The sequence below is a fragment of the Anser brachyrhynchus genome (assembly GCF_964034855.1).
Source record: "Anser brachyrhynchus genome assembly, chromosome: 7".
Taxonomy (NCBI): Eukaryota; Metazoa; Chordata; class Aves; order Anseriformes; family Anatidae; genus Anser; species Anser brachyrhynchus.
Window position 1 is genome coordinate 37,588,597 of NC_137701.1, and position 21,083 is coordinate 37,609,679.

A 21,083-nucleotide genomic window follows, 5' to 3' on the forward strand; every position below is an offset into this window, starting at 1 on the left:
TGGTAATCTGAGAATGAACTGCTGATTTATATGACAAAAAGTTATTTTTGTCATCACTGTCCCATTTGCTTTTTAGTCTTTTTCCTATGAGAAGCCTGAACATGAAGCACACTGGCCCCACTTGTTGCAATGGGCTGGTTCATGGGGTTTTTCATGCTCCAGTGAGAAATGCCATGAAGATTGTCAGCCCTCATAGTTCCATCTCACTGCTGCTTACACAAAATATCTTTGTAACAGAAGAATTTTGAATCATTTCTGTGTAACATCTATGGGGCTATACGTACACTTTTGTTGGTGTATTTCCACACATGCATGCAAACCTAGAAGGAGAAAATAGGCATGTTTCAGGCCTGCCATTTTAACAGTGTTATTTCAAGAATAACTGTGTTCAAATTTATATGCTAGGGCAGTTCCTTGGAATTGAAATATTCTCAGAATTTACAGAATCTGCACTAATAAGCTAGAAAAATAATATATAAATCTTCTCTTTTAGAACTACTTTATAATTGAACTTTGATCTTTGTGTTTGAGCTTTGTCATGATTTAATATTGCCCCAAATGAATTGCCAACCTTCAACTTGATATTGCCCTGCTAACCTCCTGATTTCTGAGCCTCTCTAGTCCAGAAAAAAAAAAAAATGCTTCCATGAAACTGTGATTTTAAAGCTATGGTGGTTGTGTTGGCAATAGACTATTACAAAATTCTCTTTCAGCAAATGTTGAAAGATAAAGGAAAAGGAAAAGAAAAAGGCATGATTAACAACATAAATCATGCTATGGGAAATGAGGAAAATGCAGCTGGCAAGATACTCACCTAGATTTTGTTGTTGTTGTTTTATTATTTCAAAGGGTAGATGCTGAAGGAACTTCATGAAACTTATTTTGTAAGTTAAGGCAAAAAACAGAACAGCATAAAAATTGGAACCATTACAACTTTTTCAAGATGAATCTAAAAGCCATTCAATTGCTGGTGAAAAGAACTAGCTGTGATTTGGCTTGATAGCCTATAGTACAAGGCTGAGCATATGTTGGTGGTTGTGCAGATAACAGCACAAAGATCACCAATTATTTTATTTCTAGACAAGGGAAGACATCCTAATTGTTTCACATGTTCCAGTGGACCTTGGAGTAATTTAATGTAGTGAGTGTAATGCTCAAGAGAAGTCCAAAGGTTTAGATTAAGACTTATTTTTGGGTGTGTTTTGTAATTCTTCTGCATTGTTAATTTAGCAACTGTTTTGGTGCCCATAATAACCTAGGAAAAGTTAGGAAATGTTTCCTTTGACTTGCAGGGACAGTGGGTCACAAGGATGTTTCTTTCTTTGACCACTACATGGACTTTCTGAAGTACATTTTCCAAACCCTGTCGATGGCCAAACACTGGACAAAGTGATGTTTCCATTGACGCTGCTCTAATCATGACATGATGGTCAGAAATCATTCAGATAATTTTAAAATATCTCATTTTTGAGACCTGCTTTGAAAAGGAGTACAGCATCCTCACTCTCTTTGAATTCAAATGAACTCTTGTCTCCAGTAAAACACCATAATTTCTTAAAAGAGACCAGTGTCTACACTACTCTCTATTTTTCTGAGAATGTGAAACAAATCTGGTAGCTCATATGCCACTTAACAGTAACTGCTCACAAATGTAATTTTTTTTTAATTGATGACCACCACAGATCAACGTTATATAATAAATCTCCATGTTAAAAGGACTGGCAAGACTCCCAGCTAGCATAAATCAGGGGAGCTCCATTGACAACCTTGCTGACTTCAGTCAGCTGAGAATCTGGCCCACTTACTGTAAAAGCATTGTGGCATTATTTGGAGCCCCAGTCAGTGATGAGCATCACTTTAGTGTCTGACTTGGTATTTCAAGTCTACACATGGAGCACGGGGAAGTAACCTTTCAGAATATGGCATTTCCAACCACCTTCCTTCCCCCTCCAAAAGAATTCTCTGCTGTGGTGCCTACTGTTCTGTCTCCCTCCCTGCACATTCCTCTTATTTTGCCTTTTCCTTCTTTTTTCCCCTTTTTCCTGCCAATGTTCAAACATACCAAGAAGACCAACAACTTAGATGTTGATACAAAGCTTTTGGTAGCCCAGCAGCTCAAATCCAGATGTAGCAGAGTTAACTCCACGAGTATTCGCTCCTTGAAGGCAGTGAATTACATTACGTAGGTATAATTCATGCTTTTAAAAACTTGGGCTTGACACTATTATGCCCTCTCCTCTTGTGTCAGAATTTGAGCTTCTGCCCGAGAATTCAGGATGCTAGCGATTCCCTTCCCTGTTTTTTTAATGAAAAAGACTAGAATATGAATTCCTTCTCAGTGTGGCCACATCTCATCCCTATACACCAAAAACAGTTAAACAATGGCATTCTCAGTGAGGATGTGGCTTTTGTGATTTTGTTTTAATTGTTTCTTTTCCAGAAGTATTGTCTCCCATAGACTGGATTTCTGCAGCTCAGGATTAGTGGCTTTGCTGCAGCCTGTGAAAGCTACTCAGAAAGAGCAGCTCTGTCAGACTCAGGGAGAACTTGAAGCTCACCAGAACGAGCAATTCATTGCAGCTGTAATCATCATTTTATATTATACAACTTGCGAATGTCCATTCTCTCCTCTTCTGGTGTCTCATTTTATATCCATGTGCAAAGCTGTCACACACCCCACCATCTTAAATAGAAGGTTTAAAGCACAGATACCAGGGATGTGTAATGTAAACCATACCACCAAACATATTATGAATATATTGCTCTTCTTAAAAATGCTTGTTGGTTTTTCATACTACAGTATTGACTAACTGTCTGTGTTTGATGTATGGTTTACCAGCCTGATGTAGACTTATGGTTAGAGCTTAACTTGTTAGTTCTGCTTTTGCAGCCAATTCAGAATAACTACAGATGCCCCAAGATATTAAAATTGACTGCTCAAATGGACTCAGTGTGGGAGTTTCATTGGTTTTAAATTGATAACAGCTGAAAGAGTGAATGATTAAAGCTGTATATGGGCATAGTATGCAGCTCCTTTGTACAAGCTCTTGTGAACAGAATCCACTGTATGGGAATTGCCTTTGTTCTAATAAAAGATATTTCTGAACAATTGTTAGTTTAAATTTTTAAATGATGAAACAAGAGCATTTCAGGAGCCTATAGAGGAAATAATTCCTGAGAAACTGGAATAACTCTGAGAAGATAAAGTGGATTTCTATTCAGAGGGGAGCATTTAAAGTTAAGTAGCATTCCATAAGGTGGTAATTGTGTCTATTTCCCAGGCATTTGAGTTAAATAAGCTGGATAGGAAACATAAACTGTCATAACAGGAGGTTAGGAGTGTTGTGTACATCCTTTTTTTTTTTTTTAAGTCATAAAAAAAGAAGTTTTGAAGAGCCTTATCTCAAATAAATCAAACAAGGGCTTTTTTGCTTCTTTTATTCCTTTGGGAGCAGTTCTTATTTTTTGAAAAGATGTTCTGAATAGTTTCTCCTTAGATACAATTTAATATATATATATACCTATAAAAGAGAAAGAAACCAATATTTATATCTTAGTTACACATAAATCTAGTGTAAAAAAAAAAAACTTTCATATAATGTCTTGTTTTTAAAATTCTGCACAAATATTAAATAAGTTTAGCTCAACTATCCTTGTTACCTCTGAATGTAAATTTGGCAGTGTAACTCCTGCCATTCCCATGTTTATGTACAGAAACAGATCCAGGAAAAAATAAATTGACTAGAAATAGTCATGGAGTTTGCACCCAGAATTCAGAATATTTGTGTGACTTATTAGATCAAGTACTTCTAAAAATTCATGAATTTCTAGGAGAAAAACAAAACAAACAACCAAAAAAAACCAAGCCGTTCTGTATCATTGTTTTACCAAAGTGTCTTTTGATGACCGGTGCCTATTTTCTGAAGAAAAGATGTTTATAACCTTAACTGCAAAATATAGAATGCGACTATATCTGTAAACTGAAAAGTACTTAAAACAAAGTTAAACTGTTTGCTGTAGAAGATGCAAGTCCAAATCCAGAAAATCCACATCCAGAAAAGGGGTGATGGACGAGGTGAGAATTGCAAATCAGTCTCCAGCCTTTTCAAAAGTTTCTCCCAAGAATAGTGAGTATTCTGCATTCATACTGTGGATTGAAAGAGTAACTACAAAGTCCTGCAAGTTGGTTATAAAGCAGTTATAGCACAGAAGAGAAGTTGCTGAACATCCTTGCATTAATTTCCATTCAGTTCTTCACATACTGGCCATCTAAACCCGGTGTAGTTTCTTGACTGTTTTATTCCTGAAATTGTTTACAAGTGTCTTTGTCAAGCAAATAAGATATATTTTTACTTCTTTTTAACATAATTTACATTGGAGAACATTCCATATTATGCAAAGAATTTGACAGGTCTTTGCTAAAATTTTAAAAAACAATTAAGATGTCAAAAGAGGAAGTGCTAGTACATTTTAATCATAAATCTCTGTATATATAATTACCACTGAAGGCAGCTATAAATGTTTTATGAAGAAAATGTAACCAGACTGTGCTTTGTCAGAAACATAACCCCAAAACATGTAACAGACTGTTCGCTAATGCTTAACGCCACACATGCACACAACCTTCTTTGGTGTAGTTCTGCGAACCCAGTCCTCCATCCCTTCTGCAGCTGAAACTCTGGCTAGCTTAAATTCAGGCTTGCTTTGACATGCTCTACCAGAATGCAGATCACACACATTGCCAGGTACTGGAATAAGCTTCCCTGATGCATGTCAAGAAGCCCAAAACTCCTGCCATCCCGTGCACCCTGTCTTGTTTCCAGGCTTATTCCTTAGTCTGAGGTATTAGGAAAGAAAAAGCAGTCAAGCTGCAAAAGAGTCCAAGCTTAGTAAGAAATAACGGCGGTTAATGATAGGAAGGCGAAGCTAATGTCATTGCAAAGCAGAAAAAGAGCAAACAGCATTTGGACGGGTGGTGAGAAAAAGTTGTGCTGCTTTGAGGAAGAACCTTTCAAACTGATTGGGGTGGGAGGTGGTGGAACTGACTGTGGAGAAAGTGTCCTGGTGCCACAGAAACTCTCGAGGGCTGCGGGCTCTCTAGGACTGAGTGTGCTTGTTGGCTCTGCTCTGCAGAGCCCAGCCTTGTGCCAGCACCCCTCAGCTGTCTTTACAAACATTTTTGAAAGCCTCTACTCCAATTTCCAAAGTGTAGTACTCTGTTGAAATGCTATATGGAGACTGTCTCTTTGGATAAATGATGGTAGTACAGTCCTATTGTTTTAGCATTTAACTGGCTCTTATTGAATAGTTTCGTTCATCTGTTTGATGCATTTTGATTCTAGCTGACAACATCCCTATTACTGATTGCTCTTTACGTAATTTCTCAAATATATAGAGTGAAAATTAGGTGGAGGAAGCTAATTAGTAGTCTGAAGGTTTTAACTGGGTTATACCAATGTTTTAAGAAGAACAATCTGTGTATCAAAACTTTAACATCATAAAAATTAAAATGTAGCATTATAGGGCTAAATGCTTATTTGTCAAGGAAAAAACACAAATCACGAGTTAAACTTGGTGTAACATATGCTATCCTCATCAAAAGATGTTTAGTACCTTCCACTTTTCAAGCAGGTAATTTGATGATTAAAACCTCCAGTAAAGATTAGATGAAATTGTACTCCAAGTACTAATGATGCAAGGTAAGGAAGCCCTTGCACCCACATGGTAGTTTATGGCACATCCAAACAAACTCAGAGACCATGGACTACAAGCTTTAGAAAGGTAAAGGTACAAATGACAACTGAAGCTTCGGCCCAGGGAAAGGACCCAAGTGCTGAGGTCTGCTCTCAGGGCAGAAGGTAGTGAACAGCAGGACTCAGAAAGGACTTGTCTCCAACTTTGTCTGCCCATCTCCCATATTGAGTTTTTAATTGATATGCAAGCTCGGAAAAGACAAAAAAAATAAATAAATAAAATATTACTAATAATATGCTTTAATGCATTTTCCTGTGTTGTTTTTCTTTCTTTTTTATTCTTTATTTTTTCCCAAATGCAGATCAAATTTTTGGCTCCCATTTGCACTTGGTATGTGAGCATGAGAATTCTACAGTCCCCCAGTTTGTAAGACTGTGTATAAAAGCTGTTGAAAGAAGAGGTGAGTTATTAATGTTTCATACTATTTTTTGTTTCTTTGTTAGTAATCAAAAGTTTAACCTTGTAACTCTGCTTGAATTGCCAGAGTAGGCAGGCAGTTCAATTTATAATATAGTTACGGACTGAACTATACCCCACTCTATATCTTCATTTCCTTTATGCAGTAAGACATTAATAAAACCCATTTGTGCTGATTATTCCTTATATTTTGTTTGACATGTTGTTGTTTTAGTCTTTCTCTGGGTAAGTAAATGCTAAAAATCGATAAAATGTCAGCAACTTTCATCCTGAAGTCTCTGGTGAATGTAATGCCAATACTTTTTCCTAAGTCCTGAATTGTATTCAACAAAAATTAATGTTATTCTAGTACAACCACATATATATATTTTTAACTGTCTACAGGTACCTATTTTTTACTGTTATTTTGAAAAGCCATGATACTGTGAGATTATTGGAAAGAGTATTCATCCTCATTAAAAGTTTTGATTAATTTAATAAGAAAGATTTTCATAGTATAAAAAGATGTGCTTAACACCATTGCCTGCCTTCCTTTCTTTCGAGTGTATCTTCTCTCACTGAAGGTCATTTTCTTTGGAAGGTACATGCGGTAGATGCAGAATCTTAAAATGTATTGTATAAAAATGTGAGGCTTCATCACCATCTGTTACAAGTTTACAACTTGTTCCAGGGATCTGGGGAAACATATATCTTGCAAAAGATAGAAAATTTATTTTCAGAATAAGGCTGGGTGAACCCATTGTCACTGTCATATACTGGAGTCTCAGAACAAGAGAACCAATGGAAAATAAAAAGATATTTAGACTGTTAACCACAAAGGAAAAGGCTGTTTTAATTCCATCATTGTTACCTGGTTTTATAGTGAAAGGTGCAATAAAAATACCCTGGAGTTTCAAAGTCTGGGAAATTCATGCTTTAATTATACAGCAAAGAGAGCACTGGGATATTATTATTCCCAGAATGATTGGCAGGAAGTCAGAGACTAACAAACTGGAGACTGTTCGGTAGGGGGAGATAGTAGCATTGGTTTTTTGGAGGAAGGCTGGAGGCTGGATGAAAGAGAGAGACAAAGAAAGGGGATACATGTGTGAAGTGACTATTAATAGAGGAGGAATTGCAAGGAGAAATTCAGAACTTGAAAAAAAAAGGCAGAGATTACAGTAGAAAAATGCCACGCCATGCAGAACATGTCTAATTGACTGCTTGGTTGTGATCTTAGCACAGGTTCTCCAAAAGATGCACTAGATATTTCATAGATGATTTGTGGTATCTGACCACTCCTCCAGGAGAAGCAAGGCCAAAGGTCTCTGCACTGCAGACCCGTAATAGAAAAATCCAAGGAACCTAATTAGATGTTTATTGTCTGTGTGAAATGTACAAGGAGAAAATGAAAATATCACTGTTTCTTCAGAGGAATCCATCCTTCGGAGTATTACGCTATTGTTCATGTGTTTCCCTCAAAGTTGCTGTAACTTGGAGAAAGTCTATCCCTTTTAGTTAGTGTAGTATGTAAATAAAAGCTAATCATATGGCGTGAGATAAAAATTTAATTTTATCGCTGTATTTATGAGTTTATATTTGATATACAGTTTTTCTATTATCATTTTCTTGGATTAAGATGCTTGCATTTACTCACATTCTATTTACTCAAAGTGTTGTTTTTACTAAGTTCTGGCATAAACTATCTCAGGACAGCAGTAATTTATGTGAAGCTAAGTCCAATGTTTATGCAAGCTTCTGATGACATTTTATACCGGGGTTGGTATTAGGAAGCAGTATGTGGAGGTGCCAAGTCTCCCGGCATGGCTGAGACTCAACAGATCTGAAGCCCTCCTCTTAATGGCCAGATACGCCTCCAGCCAAGATACTCAACTGCAGAGTCATGGGAAATACTTATGTACCAATTATGGGAAAGGCACATTTAATGAAAACTGTATGTTTACTTTCATAGTCTTAGTAAGATGGCCTAAATACTTAGTACAGCTGGCATATTGGCTGTTGTAGAAAAGCTTTTTTTTTTTTCCTGAAGTTGCTTTTTTTTTTTTTATTTAGAAAATATATCATCTACATACTGTACCAAAGATGTTACTTTTGTGCTTCATTTAAGATAAAGGATTGTCAGGAAAAAAAGATCTTAGGAGCCTAACCCTAAATGTTGCTTACAAAACTTTCATACTTTGCTGTACGGCTGTATTCTTATTTATGAAGTCATGTTTTTAGTTATTGTTTACCTATTGATTTTCTTTCTTTTTTTGTGTGTGATTTTTTTTTAATGTTATCACTGTGCACAGACAGTCTAGTGGTGATCTGAATAAACCATATTAATTAGTACATTTTCCTGTGTAGATGACGTTACATACAATAGCTAACTGTAGTAATATTCTTCCACAGATTAAAAATGTAGAGGGTGTCATTAACTGTTGGCAAGATTTCCTGTTTAGTTACACTATTTTAAAATGAATATCTACACTGAAATCAGAGGAATTATTCTGATATTTTTTCCTGCAACTTAGATCAGATTTTGGTTGTTTGTCCCCTAGGCTATTGTTTGCTCATTCACCACTTCAGGACAGAGGTGCTTTATAAGGTCTGGTCTAATTCTCACTCCATAATGCATATTTATCTGTCCGACACAGATTCACTTGTTCAAGAGTGAATTCCATGTTTTCAGCCTCTTTTTGTAGTTATTAAAATAGAACAGGGAAGCAAAGGGTCTTTATACATTCAGTCAGCCATCTTTCAGGGCTGGCAGTGGAGTTTTAGATAGATAGTAATTAAAACTATTTCCATTCTTGTAAACTTGCAAGGCAATTGTCACTTTGTTTTTTTTTTTTTTGTTTTTTTTTTTTTCCCTAGGTAGGGGAATAACAAGCTTAGTTGGTTTTTTTTTCTTCATTCTTCCTATATTATTTATTCATTCACAATTTTTGATGAAATTCTTGCCTGAAGAATTTAATTGTACAGAGCTATGCCACTAAAGTCAATAGTGTCTTGGCAAAGCATGTTGGACCCTGGGCATTTAATGCAATATTCTTGACAGAAAAATCAGCCGTGTATCTGATGTGACCTGGGAAGGGAATAATTCTGTACCATGCCATGGTCAGATTTAAGAAATACAGTGGCTACTCAAAGATTTCTACCATTTCTACCATGTCTCCACTTTCTACTTTCTCAGGGACTTGAAGGGGAAATCTTTCACAGAACCGTGTATCTATGTTTTGTTTTGTTTTGTTTTTTCCCTCGTGTATTCTGTTGGTTTGCCGTCATCACCTACCTTGGATGGGCCCCGAGTTCTTCTGATCTGTTGACCTGCCTTTTTCACCCCATGCCTTGTCCCCAGAGGCCATCCGATAGGTAGCACCAGCCCGCACAGAGCTGAGCAGTGCAGCAAGGAGAGCCTGGGACAATCCTCCGCTGCTCTGTAATCCACATGCCGTGCACTCTGCCAAGGGTGGGGCCCGTTACAAGACCAGTGGTGCTGCAGATATGATTTCCAGTCATTTCTTGAATCTCCTATTTATTTTGTTATTCGTGACCCTTTAAAAGTCCTGGCGGTTTTTTTGCATTTTTTTAAATAAACGAAAGGCATGAGTAGAACGCATACAAAAATAAAAATATCAGTCTACCTATACAAAAAGCCATCCAGTGTTTCTCATAGTAAAGTTTTACCATGTGAAAACAGCCTGATATTCAACTCTCTTCCAGGGATGATCATTTGCCCGTGTATCTAATAACAGAGTAAATGAACACCCCAAGCAGTCAGTATCTTAAACCTATCGGTGGTATCCAGTGTACTTAGATTTTGTAAAGAAATACAGTACTATTGCTCCAGGGAAATATAATTTAACTTTCATCTCTCTTTTGAAATGTCCTTCATTTTCTCCCTCTGTTCCCAAATCCGAGTTAGTGTTCTCGAATCAGCCTAAACGACTTGAGAAATGACACTGCAGGCAGCAAGGCTGGTGATTACAGGTACAGTTTTCATTCTAAGCTGGACATTGCAGACATTGTTTTCTGTTGCTTTTCTTGGAGCACAGGATGCTCTGACAGGAATGATACACAAAATTACATATTTGATTCGATGCCTAAAAGCCACCCTGGGATCCATAACCTTGCTTAAAGATTTAAGAAAGACCTTTAGTCCACTTCTGAGAAGGTTCTTAGCTTAGAAAACTTTATCTTTCAACTTTACTTCTTAGCAGCTGTTATGTTTTTTTGCTGTCGTTTGTTTGACAGGATCCAGTTATAGGTTCCGATGTCTGTTTAAAGAAACAGGGAGGTTGTTGGCTTTAAAATTCCCTTACTGCTTGTGTGTTCAACATTTTCCCAGGCTTTTCTACATAGTTTGCCAAGTAAAGGGACTGACCTTTTGTAGCAAACACTTTTTCATTTCTAAATGCTCACTTTGATTTTTGTCCCATTTTATGCTCATTCCAAACTGTTTACAACCCACTAAAAATGACTGTGAATTATATGTTTGTGTAATGGATTCCTTTTGTGGTCGGAGTGGAATGTTTACTTTGAACAATTAGTTATCTTTGGGCAGATTATAGTGACCTGAAAAAAGAATGGCTAAAATTATTATAGTACCTTAACTATTTCCTTTTGTTATCTTCTCTGTTTGGCCAATGTATTATTTACTGGGTTTCATTGCTCTGAGCCCCAGTGAACAAATCATGTTAAATAAGAGCAGTGACAAAAATCCCTGAGCGCAGGGCTCTCGGCCTGGGCTGGGGGAGATCTGCTGGGGTCGGGCTGGGAGCTCCAGCAAGGTTTCAGGAGTGACCACCGGGCACTGGGAGCTCGGCTGTGCAGTTTTCACAGGATACAGTTGGGAGAAAAGTTTTAACTTGAAAATCAGATTTCTTAAAAGGCGTCCAGAGTTCAACACCTCAAAGCACCTAAAATCAATAATCAGTTTGGCTTTGATGTCCATACCTCCAACTTGACTAGTCATAATGTCATCGTGTGTAGCAGTGCACTCACACACAAAGTCCCAGACCCCAGAATATTCAGTGTTTAGGAAAGAAAATGTCTTGAACAAAGACAAAGTACCGTATGGGATGTAGTAAAGAAATACAGTCATCATGATGAAGAGAAATGAAGATAGAAATGATATTTTAAACTACCTCACCTCCCAAATGCCACGCCAATGACAGAAGGTTGTGTCCCTTTCATCATTTTTATCTCTTAATCTAAATACTAAAGTGCAGCTAAAAGCACTTTAGAACCTATATATATACACTTATATAAGAAAATAGTAAAAAATTACCTTCTAAATCATATACTGCTTAAAAGGTAGTCAGTATTCTGGTAGGACGTTTACATAGGGGAGGGTTCACTTATCTTAAGGAATTAAGCAAAGAGAAAATGAGTTTTAAAAATATAAAGTATTGCGAATATATTTACATAGCTAAGAAAAAAAAAGTATATAAAACCATTTTGCATTCTCTCATTTTCTAATGGAAGAAAACACCACATAAGACTTAAAAAAAATCCCAGCCAGCTCCTAACACTGATGACTCCCTTGCTGGGATCACTCATTTTGGGCTGGTGTACTGAGTAGGTTATTGGAGTGCAGTGGGGATGACAGAAGACCAGAGGCCTGTGCTGCCAAGGTTTGTATTAATAACCACTCTATACAACCTCTAGCAGCTTATTGGCATGTGCTGTGATACTCCATATTATTAGATTTGTGTTCAGCGACTTGTTCCTCCAGGGTGTATTTAGCTTAAGCAATACTTTTAAATGTATTTGTTACTCCAGAATACTTCAGTCCCATTCCTGAGGACCCGACGCAGGCAGCTGGAACATAGCGGGTAGTTTTACCAGAGTGTGCTCACCACCATCCTCGAGCTTCCACTAACTGTACGGTGTTCCTGAGCTGCTTCCCAGCACTGTTAGACCAAACCCATCAGATGGTGCCATAAAGGACACGTTCTGGCAAGGTTTCTTTGAGAAGGACAGCCTCAGGAAACCTATCCTGCTCACAGGGCAGCTTTATATTTCAGTCTCATTGCAGGGTTACTCTCCCACAGCAGTTGGCCCCTGCACAGCCATTGAAAAGTATTTTATTTTTATTTTCTCTCTGTCATAACTTTTAGCATTTCATATTTCTATCTTCAGAGCAAGAAATTGTTCATGAATAGTAGTTTGTTTCCTACAAGCTCATTCACCGAATTTCAATACTTACTCTCCTGTAGGAATGTATTGTCCAAACTTTTTTCCTTCTCCCAGGCCTACATATGCTTCCTTGCTTACTCTGATATAATTTTACATACTGTTTCCAGTGGCTTTAGCATTCAGTACCCTGAAAGTACAGAGATCATATTGCTCCACCAAATGATCTGAGCTCCCAGTTCTGCTAATTTTGTACTGTTCATTCTTTCCCACTTTGGGATAATCTATTATACTTGGATCCAGGCACGCACTAAAAGCTAATACTTCCATGAAGAATGTGCAATTTGTACTGTTTAGGTTGTGATGAGATTCCTGAAGTCTTTTATGATTCTATCTTGTTCCAACAGGGCTCCCAACTTTTATAAGCACTGAATAAAAAAGAAAAAAAAAAGGAAACAAAACAAGCTGATAAAAAAAATTACACACACACAAAAATATCCAGCAGTTCAGCAGATAAAGCCTTTTTCCAGGGAATTCTAGTGGGCTGAGGAAAACTGTTTCTGAGGGCATTGAACTATGTTTACTTTAAAGTGGCCAGCAAGCACAAACTTAAACATACAGACGAACGCAATGTAAAACAACCAAGTTCTGAGAAAAGCCCTTGCAAGTTTGTGATTTAAAATGTTTTTGTGTTTTTCTGCGTCTTCTTCTGAGCAGAAATTAAGAGTGGTTGAATTTAGTGCACACATATTGGCAAGCTTTCCCTGACCCGATCTGTCTTCGGGCTCAGGCAATCCTGCTATAGCCACCTTTCTTCGAGCAAGAGCCAGTTAATAGCGTTGTGCAAGGTCCAAGTCAGAATTGGCTCTGAAGGGTATTCACTCTGGGGCCTCTGTGTCTGCTAGAAAGCCACATTCCGAGTTAGAAAAAATATTGAGAAGTGTCAACAGGAAACATCACGGAAGAGCATACAAGACAAATTAGACAAAAGGAGACAGAAAAAAAAAAAAAGAAAAAAAAAAGTCTTGTAATGACAATGCAAAAAGAGAAAATAAATATATATCTAAAAATTCTGAGAGCAGCGACTGTAAGCTAGTCAGAAGAAGAAAAAGCCAAAAAAAAAGGCAGGCACTTGAACCACTTGCTGTCTTTGTCATAGTTACCTGATACCTGTTTCACTGATTAATCTGTTCCAGAGAAATGTATCCATTTCTATGAAAAAGGGGGGATTTGTATTTTAAGCCTTGCCAGTAAAAACAAGCAGACACTCAGTGTGCACCAGAGTAACATTTACAGTGCCTAGGCCAAATTCATGCCTTGTGTAATTTTATTGCTTTTACTGGAATTACACCAGAGATGAGCTTGGCCTTTTGCCTTTTTCTAGCATTTTATAATATATCTATTAGTGAACATGTAGAAGGAAACAGGGCGTTTTGTCTTCAGAATTTTCCATAAAATCTTTTTCAATAGGCTTAATAAATAAAATAAACCACTTAACCTATGAAATAAGAAAGAATCAAACAACATTTTCTAGATATTAAAATGATGTTAATACACTTTGTAAATCAAACAGTTGACATGTCTACATGCTGAAACAAAGTCTAGAGAAATTTAAAGCCTGCTGACTATCTCTGGTGCTTACCCCGTGCCAATGAGAACATGAAGGTCCTGACATACCCCCTAGTCAGATTCAGGAGAGTTCACACTTGAGGATATCCACATCCTAGCCATGAAGAAGATTTAAAAAAAAAAAAAAATCCGCTCTTTTTCTCCTGAATAAACTGAGGATGTGAGGCACTGTGCCTTAGTGTAGTACACATCCTGTCACAGGCAAGGATCTGGCACTATTTCTGCTGCAAACCCCATTTAGTCAAACTTTACACTTCAGCCATTAATGGAACACTTTGGTCTAACGCCTGACAAAGTGAGTCTGGCCTAGAGATGCTCACAAGAAAAAAAAAGAAAGAAAAAAAAAAGGTTTAAGTCTATTAAGTTTCTTTATGGCAAAAAACAAAGGTTGTTGTACGCTCAGATTCTTTCAGCATTCCTGCTCCTTAAAATAAATTTATGGATTTTAAAGAAAATTATGAAGGCATAATTCCACAATGTAGACTAACTGCTTTTCCTGCTTAAAAATATAATTGAAGAAAAAAAAGTTACTACAAGTCCACTATGTTCTTCAAAAGTGTTACTGCAATAAAAGAGGGGAAAAAAAAAAAAAAAGTTTTGCTGTCTGTATGTAACACTATGGGGTCAGTTTAAAAAAATCCTTTCTCCTTTTTTTCTGCCTGCAGTTGAGGAGAGCAAATAACTGCAGTTGTATTTTATTACTTCAATTATTTGCTGTAGCAGCTTGTGTTACATCAATGTTTTAACCATATAATATAGCAGCCTAATGGGATTGATACCTAAGTGAGAGAAATTGTACCAACAGAAAGCTTCAGGAGCAAGGCAGAGGGCAAAGTAAGACCAGCTTAAAAAGGAGAGTTTATGTTAAGGTTTTCTCTTCTTCAAGAGAAGATTTTTCAGTTCCTTTTACTCCTCTGAATTTATGAAGTTGATCTTGCTAGCAATCTAAGAACTAAATCGCCCCTAAATTTGCTACTGCATGATAATCGGCCCCGGAATTAACATGTCTTGTAAAGACCTCCGGTTGTATATTCACTCCGCAGATTGCTTTATTTTAATCAGGATCCTCACAGATCATGGATGTAATTATATAGCAAAACAACTTCTTTTTGTCTTCATGCAGACAAACAATGCTCACTGGTTTGAGTGGAATGACATATATGTAAATGAGAGCAAAATGTGGCCATTTTGTTTTATAACACAGCAGAACCGTATCGCTTCGGTCCTGAATAGCTGCAGGCAGACAGATCCAGCTCTCAGTGATTCCTTCAGGCACCTTTTTTGCTGGTGCCACAGATGATACATTTGAAAGAGTTCAGATTCTTGGGAAACAGATATTGCCATTAAGAACTGCTTTCTCATGTTTATTCGACTCTGTAATTGATATATTCCATTCCATACTTCCTGATTTACTGAGATCAGTCCACTAAAATAGGTACAGACTTCTTTTCAAGGACCCGAGTAAGTCCCATTTTGTGGTCAATGGATGTTCCTCACAGTGTTTTGTTGGATCAGAGCCTTAAACTTTGTATATTTGGATCAAAAATGTAAATATCCAGATTTTCTATCAGGATTTCAAAACAAAGAACAAAAACTTGGGCAGTTGCCCAGATTCTGGACCATTTTCAGGTAATACTGAGGCTCTTAAAATCACCACGGACCCCTCCAAAGCAAGAGCAAAGCGATGAGTCTTCTTCAAGATCTCTTCGCTCAGAAAACAAAAAACTCCTCAAAAGACAGAGAGTAGCTATTCCCTGCCTCTTCACCCCATCTCCCCAGGAAATATTTCCCCCAATATTTCAAACCATATGTTTAGATTTGTCAGTCCTGAACTGACATGGTGTTACGTGACATAACACACCAGAGTAGCTGCCACCACATGGCTTTCCTGTGCCAGCAGCAACCACACAATGGTGTTGGAGGTACCACAACTTTTTGTTTACTTAGAAGTGAAATAATTTTGATGAGTGTATGGTATCAGTTAGCAAGTGTTGAGTTCTTTATGGTGATATTGCTCATGTTGACTTAAATGGAAAACGGATCAGCTCAAAAATCTTTAATAAGAAAAGTTTCTTACTGTACTTGTAGTGATGCCCTGTGGAGCCACTAGAACTAAAAATCTGTCAGCGTACTTGGTAGAAACTTTGTTTCATGGTTCTCTAACTCATATGATTGAGATTAAATTGAACAAAATCTTGGCACATAGTTTGGCAGTCGAGAAGCATTCCTCTGTTTGTGTGTGTGTGTGTGTATGAGACAGGCGGGCAGAGAGAGGGGAGAATTCAGCAGTCACTCAGTTGGTGTTAAATTATCAGGTGCTACATATTTTTAATAAACCTTAGTGGAAAGATAAGATAAAACCTCTTCTAATGAAAATTGCTTTCACTGAGGTTATAAACTAAGCTTTAAACAAGCTGAGCATCTACTGTAAGCAATTAACTATTGAAAATAAAATCATTCAAATTCTCTAGCCCAGCTAGCCCGTAAACCAGACTTGAATCTGAACAGAAAGGTAACAGATTCTCGAAAGTGTGCTCTTTAGGCATTCTGGTTTTCCTGCTTTACCACTAAAACAGAACAGCTCACAAACTGCTTTATTTAATGCCCAGATCTGTGACCTGCAGGGCTATCCTCACCATGGTGGCTGATCTAATGATGGAGTTTTTTTGCTTAGGTTCCCTTCTACTGTCACTGAGCAAAGAGATGTTCTCTTTAGATATTTTGCAAACAGTCATGATATAATGTTTGAGAAGCATCTGGATTTGCACTCCAGAAATTGTTCATAATGTTTTCCTTTATTATATTTATTTCACTTGCATTTTTGTTTTCTGGTGTGTCGTATGTTAAAAATACAAAGAGCACAGCTTACAGTAAGAGTCTGCTAGAAACTTTGGAACTGTCTTGGATGTCTCTGTAGTAAATGTTGTTAATGATTACTGGAATTTTCACCAAAGAAGGAAATTAGATATGGAAAACACTGTATGCCAACTTCTCCTTTCCAAGTCTTCAGAAATACCAGAGGATCTGTGTGAACCCTAGTAAAAGGGCTGAGATTGGATTTCCACCTTCCTTACATCATTCCATGTTGCAGTCAAAATTAAGATACAAAGGCAATGATAAAAATCAAAATCCTTCCCGCAGCCTCAAATTTTAAAATAATTATCTTCCATGAAAATATCAAATGATAGTGATATTTATGCCTTTACTTCACCCAGAAGTCAGCTAACAGACATCCGGTGCATTATATTGCCAGCAGCTAGCCTTTCTTCTTCTCAGAAGTCAGTATTTTTTTCTTTATTCTTTGCATGTCTCAGGTACATTTCAGTTATGTTATTCGTATCTCCTTGTGTCACTTTTTTTTTTTTTTAAATAGCTGAAAACAGATAGTAATTTGTTCCATTTCAGACTACACTTAAACTTCTTTTCAGGAACTCCTGAGGAATTCATACATGAGCTTTGTGCTACTTTAATATAGTATACTCTAGTACGGATGACAAACTATAAAATGAAAAGTATTTCTGTGTGACCTATGGAGTGGCTTCTGTCAAAGTGGTGAAGTATGCACTAGTTTCTTAAGTTCTGATACTTACCACTGTTGGTAACCCAGTTCAGGGTTTCTGTGATCTCGGTAGATCTCCTGACTGCATTTCTTACCTAATGTTGCTTTGGTGATGATTCAGATTTTGTCCAGATTAAATGGAAGCAAAAAAAAAAGTCTTTTAAGTGACCTGAGCCTGTTTGGGACAGTTAATGTCCCAAATGACAGGAGAAATAAAATACAGAACTGTAGAGAAATATAGTCCTGCAGCTAAGAGGAAAAAATAATGGAAAAATATGTAAGCACGATAGGCTTGTGTCATGTTAAAATTAATGTTTCGGTCTTTTGACATATTACTGCTTAGTGTCACTGTTTCATAGTGACAGTTGTATTTGTCAAGTCATGTTTGCTAAATATGATTTTTGCAAAAACAGGACAATTTTGTTCACTTATTAAGGGAAGTTGCAGACTAGAGGTTTATCACACAGAAGAAAGTGTAAGAGTTCAGTGGAACCCCATGATCTCAATCATTAGTGTGTCTTTAAATGCATGCAATGTATACTGGGAAAGATATTCACAAATTAGAAGCTATCTATGCATATACATACACACACACACCTTAGTATTATCACATTTATATGTTAGCCAGATACGCAATGCTAAGAATAGCCATATCTACACTTATCTTCCAAGAAAGCCCCTGAGTTTTTCACACAGGCATGGACTGTAACACCCAAAGGTGTCTGATAGCGTGCCATAAGGTAAAGAATCTAATTTTTAAATGTTTTCTCCCACTTAGAGATAAAAGGCAAATAGAAAGATAGACGCCTACAATCTTATATTAAAAAGCAAAGACTGTTACCAGCTGCACACAAGAGCCCGAACTCCATTTTTAGCGCACTGTTCTGCTAGCACAATCCTGTTAGAAATATTGAGCTGGTCTAATTTCTAACCATACAAAACATATCCAGCCTTCTGTGTTATGCAATGGAACAAGTGCTGTCAAGTGCCTAGCTGATGTTTCTTTAACTGTTGTTGGACTACAGCAGATAAACTGTGTTCACATCCACGCCACAGCAAAGCACCATGGCCGTAGGAAGTGCCCACAAATGGTTAGGCAGGACCTGCTCCTGGAGACAGCGAGACAGATAACTTTGAGACATCTAAGCTTGAACGGAGCAGAGCTGTCAGGTAAAAATGGGGCTGTTAGAGAGAAGAATACAGGGCCTATCCAGAGTCCTCAACTGTATCTAAAAACAACAAGGAATGATGGAATAAGTTGTCCTGTGACTTTATATTTCTATCCTAAACATCTCTATTCCATCCTAAATTTCCTGTCCCAGTCACTGTCCTTAAATAAAATAAAATAAAATAAAATAAATCTCTGCCAAGCAAAGGTACTGCTGTCCGGAAAATGCAAACTCCTTACCCATTTTGGCTGAAGGTTTTGTGTGCCCAAATGTATGGTTCTTCCACTTGCAACCGTTAAAAGTCCCATCAGCAGCAGTGCTGGTCGGGATGGGGAGGTGACATTGCTGAGGTCTAATTTAATCTCTCACTATTGTGAAAGATGTGGAAAGATTTATCCCTACTGTGCACTAAATTCTCTTTAAAATCAGCATTGGGAGTAAGGGATGTTTGGAGAATTGTGTGTCCCTTAGCTTTTAACCACAGTTCCAACTGATGTCAGTGGACCTGACTGAAAGTCCCTTATAGTCCTAAGCGAGGAGTTAGACCCCCCAAGTGCAACTTCCCTTAGTATTCTGATGCTGCTCAAAAAACACAGTCATGATGTTGGTGATGATGGATCCCCAAATGAAGCACAGTTTAACCAAAGTGGGAGGATTTAGCAAAATGCATAAATTTCCCGTATGCTACTGTCTGTAACAAGCAGATCCTCAGCCAGTTTAGTGAGCATAAGTTACAGCTGGCTTCTGCTGGAATAGTTTATGCTCTTGACCCTCCTCAGTTGTGTAGCCAATAGGGAGTTGTCAGGCTACATGTGTTTTTAAACTTCTTTCAGCTAAATCAGAAATCCAAAAGCAAAATACAGCTCTCAGCAGTATCATGTGGAGTTGTGACACTCCCTGGAGGGCTCAGGGTCCATAAACCAATGAATGGATTACAATGAGGCATAAATGTAGTATTTTCATCCATGACAGATATAATCTTGAGCCTGTATTTTTCATGTTACTTAACTCTTTCAGAACATAATGTGCGACAGAAACTGTCTTATAATGCACATTGCAGTAAATATCAGTCAAGTATGCTTTATTGCTGAGCTCTACATGTTTCCAGAAGTTAACAGGCACAGCTGGGATGTAAGAAATGGCAGCGTTGTATATATTTCTTGAACACACAAAATACCTTGGCTCTCTTCTCCCCTCCACTCAACATTACATCCCCAGCTGTTCTGAGCATGTCAGATAGTGGATGAGTTTTCCATCAGCAGCTTCTCCTGAAAGGATAACCTTTATTAAGGCTTTCATTCTCCCCAAAATAAACCACATTATCCACATTGTCATCACATTCATATTAGACTATATTGTATATATATAGCAGATATTGCATGGCATGGAATAATAGAAATACTAACTGATGGGAGGTGGTAAACTGCTATTAGCAGCTTTACCTACCAGAAAAGAAAAATCAGTGGTAGTATTTAAAGTCTTTAAAGTCTTTAAAGTCTTTAATGACCCTCATAAAAATGTCTCAGACCTCTCTACCTGAAATCCCCTTCTGTCAGCCCCCATAGTGCCATATGGTCACGATGCCACATGGGTAAGTGTAAGCTGCACTTGTATCCTAAGAGAAAGGATTTCTGGTGAAGGACCATTCAGCTTCAGCTTTTGAAGACTTCTGATTGTCCTGAAAGACGATTTGGGCAAGCAGGAAAAAAAGAAAAAAGAAAAAAAAAAAAAAGTAAAAAAAAAAAAAAGTATATTTGATAAAGTAGCAAGGAACCATAAATATTCTATTTTTTTCAGATAAATCAAGTGTTGGTCAGAAAGGACCTGCTAACCTATACATGAGAAGTAGTAACTTCAGCAAATGAGAGCAACTAGGAGTGGTGAAGGATGTATTAAAATAGAAAACAAATAAACAAACAAACAAAAAAAATCATCCACAAAATTAAATACTAATGTATTACAGAGAGAGAATGGATATTTCCAAACATTTGCTAATTTCAGATATTATACTGAGTTGCATCGAGTAAGACGATGTTATTTCTTTTTAACTGCCATTCCATTTAAACCAGTGAGTGATGTGTGTACTTGAGGTCTGCATTTGGTAGGGATTTTTCCCCTTTAGCATAAACCTTGTTGATTTAAAAATTGAACAAAGATGAATCAGGTGGTAAATGTATTCATGTAATCATTTTCATTAATAAGCCGTTATAAATAATAGAGGGAAGGTTTTAAGTGTATAATTTTCTGTAGCACAATTGAGATTTTTCCACATCTTCAGCAGTAAGTTAATTAGAATCACCTGCATTTTCTTGGGCGGACACCAAATGGATTGCAAACAAAAACAGATTAAAATAGCTGTAGCTCATGGCATACAGATGACAAGATTCACAAAGAGGACAATCAGGCAATGAAAACCTCCTCTTTTTCAAACATTT

General features: G+C 37.3%; 1 protein-coding gene across 5 annotated transcripts in view; it reads left to right on the top strand.

Moving 5' to 3' along the window:
- ARHGAP15 (Rho GTPase activating protein 15) overlaps nucleotides 1–21,083 on the top strand; it is a 331,850-nt gene that overhangs the window by 197,999 nt on the left and 112,768 nt on the right. For all 5 annotated transcript variants that reach the window (XM_080599841.1, XM_080599840.1, XM_080599843.1 and 2 more), the window contains one exon: nucleotides 6,056–6,154. In XM_080599841.1, coding sequence (XP_080455967.1) covers nucleotides 6,056–6,154 — 99 coding nt within the window. The remainder of the gene's footprint in view (nucleotides 1–6,055; nucleotides 6,155–21,083) is intronic.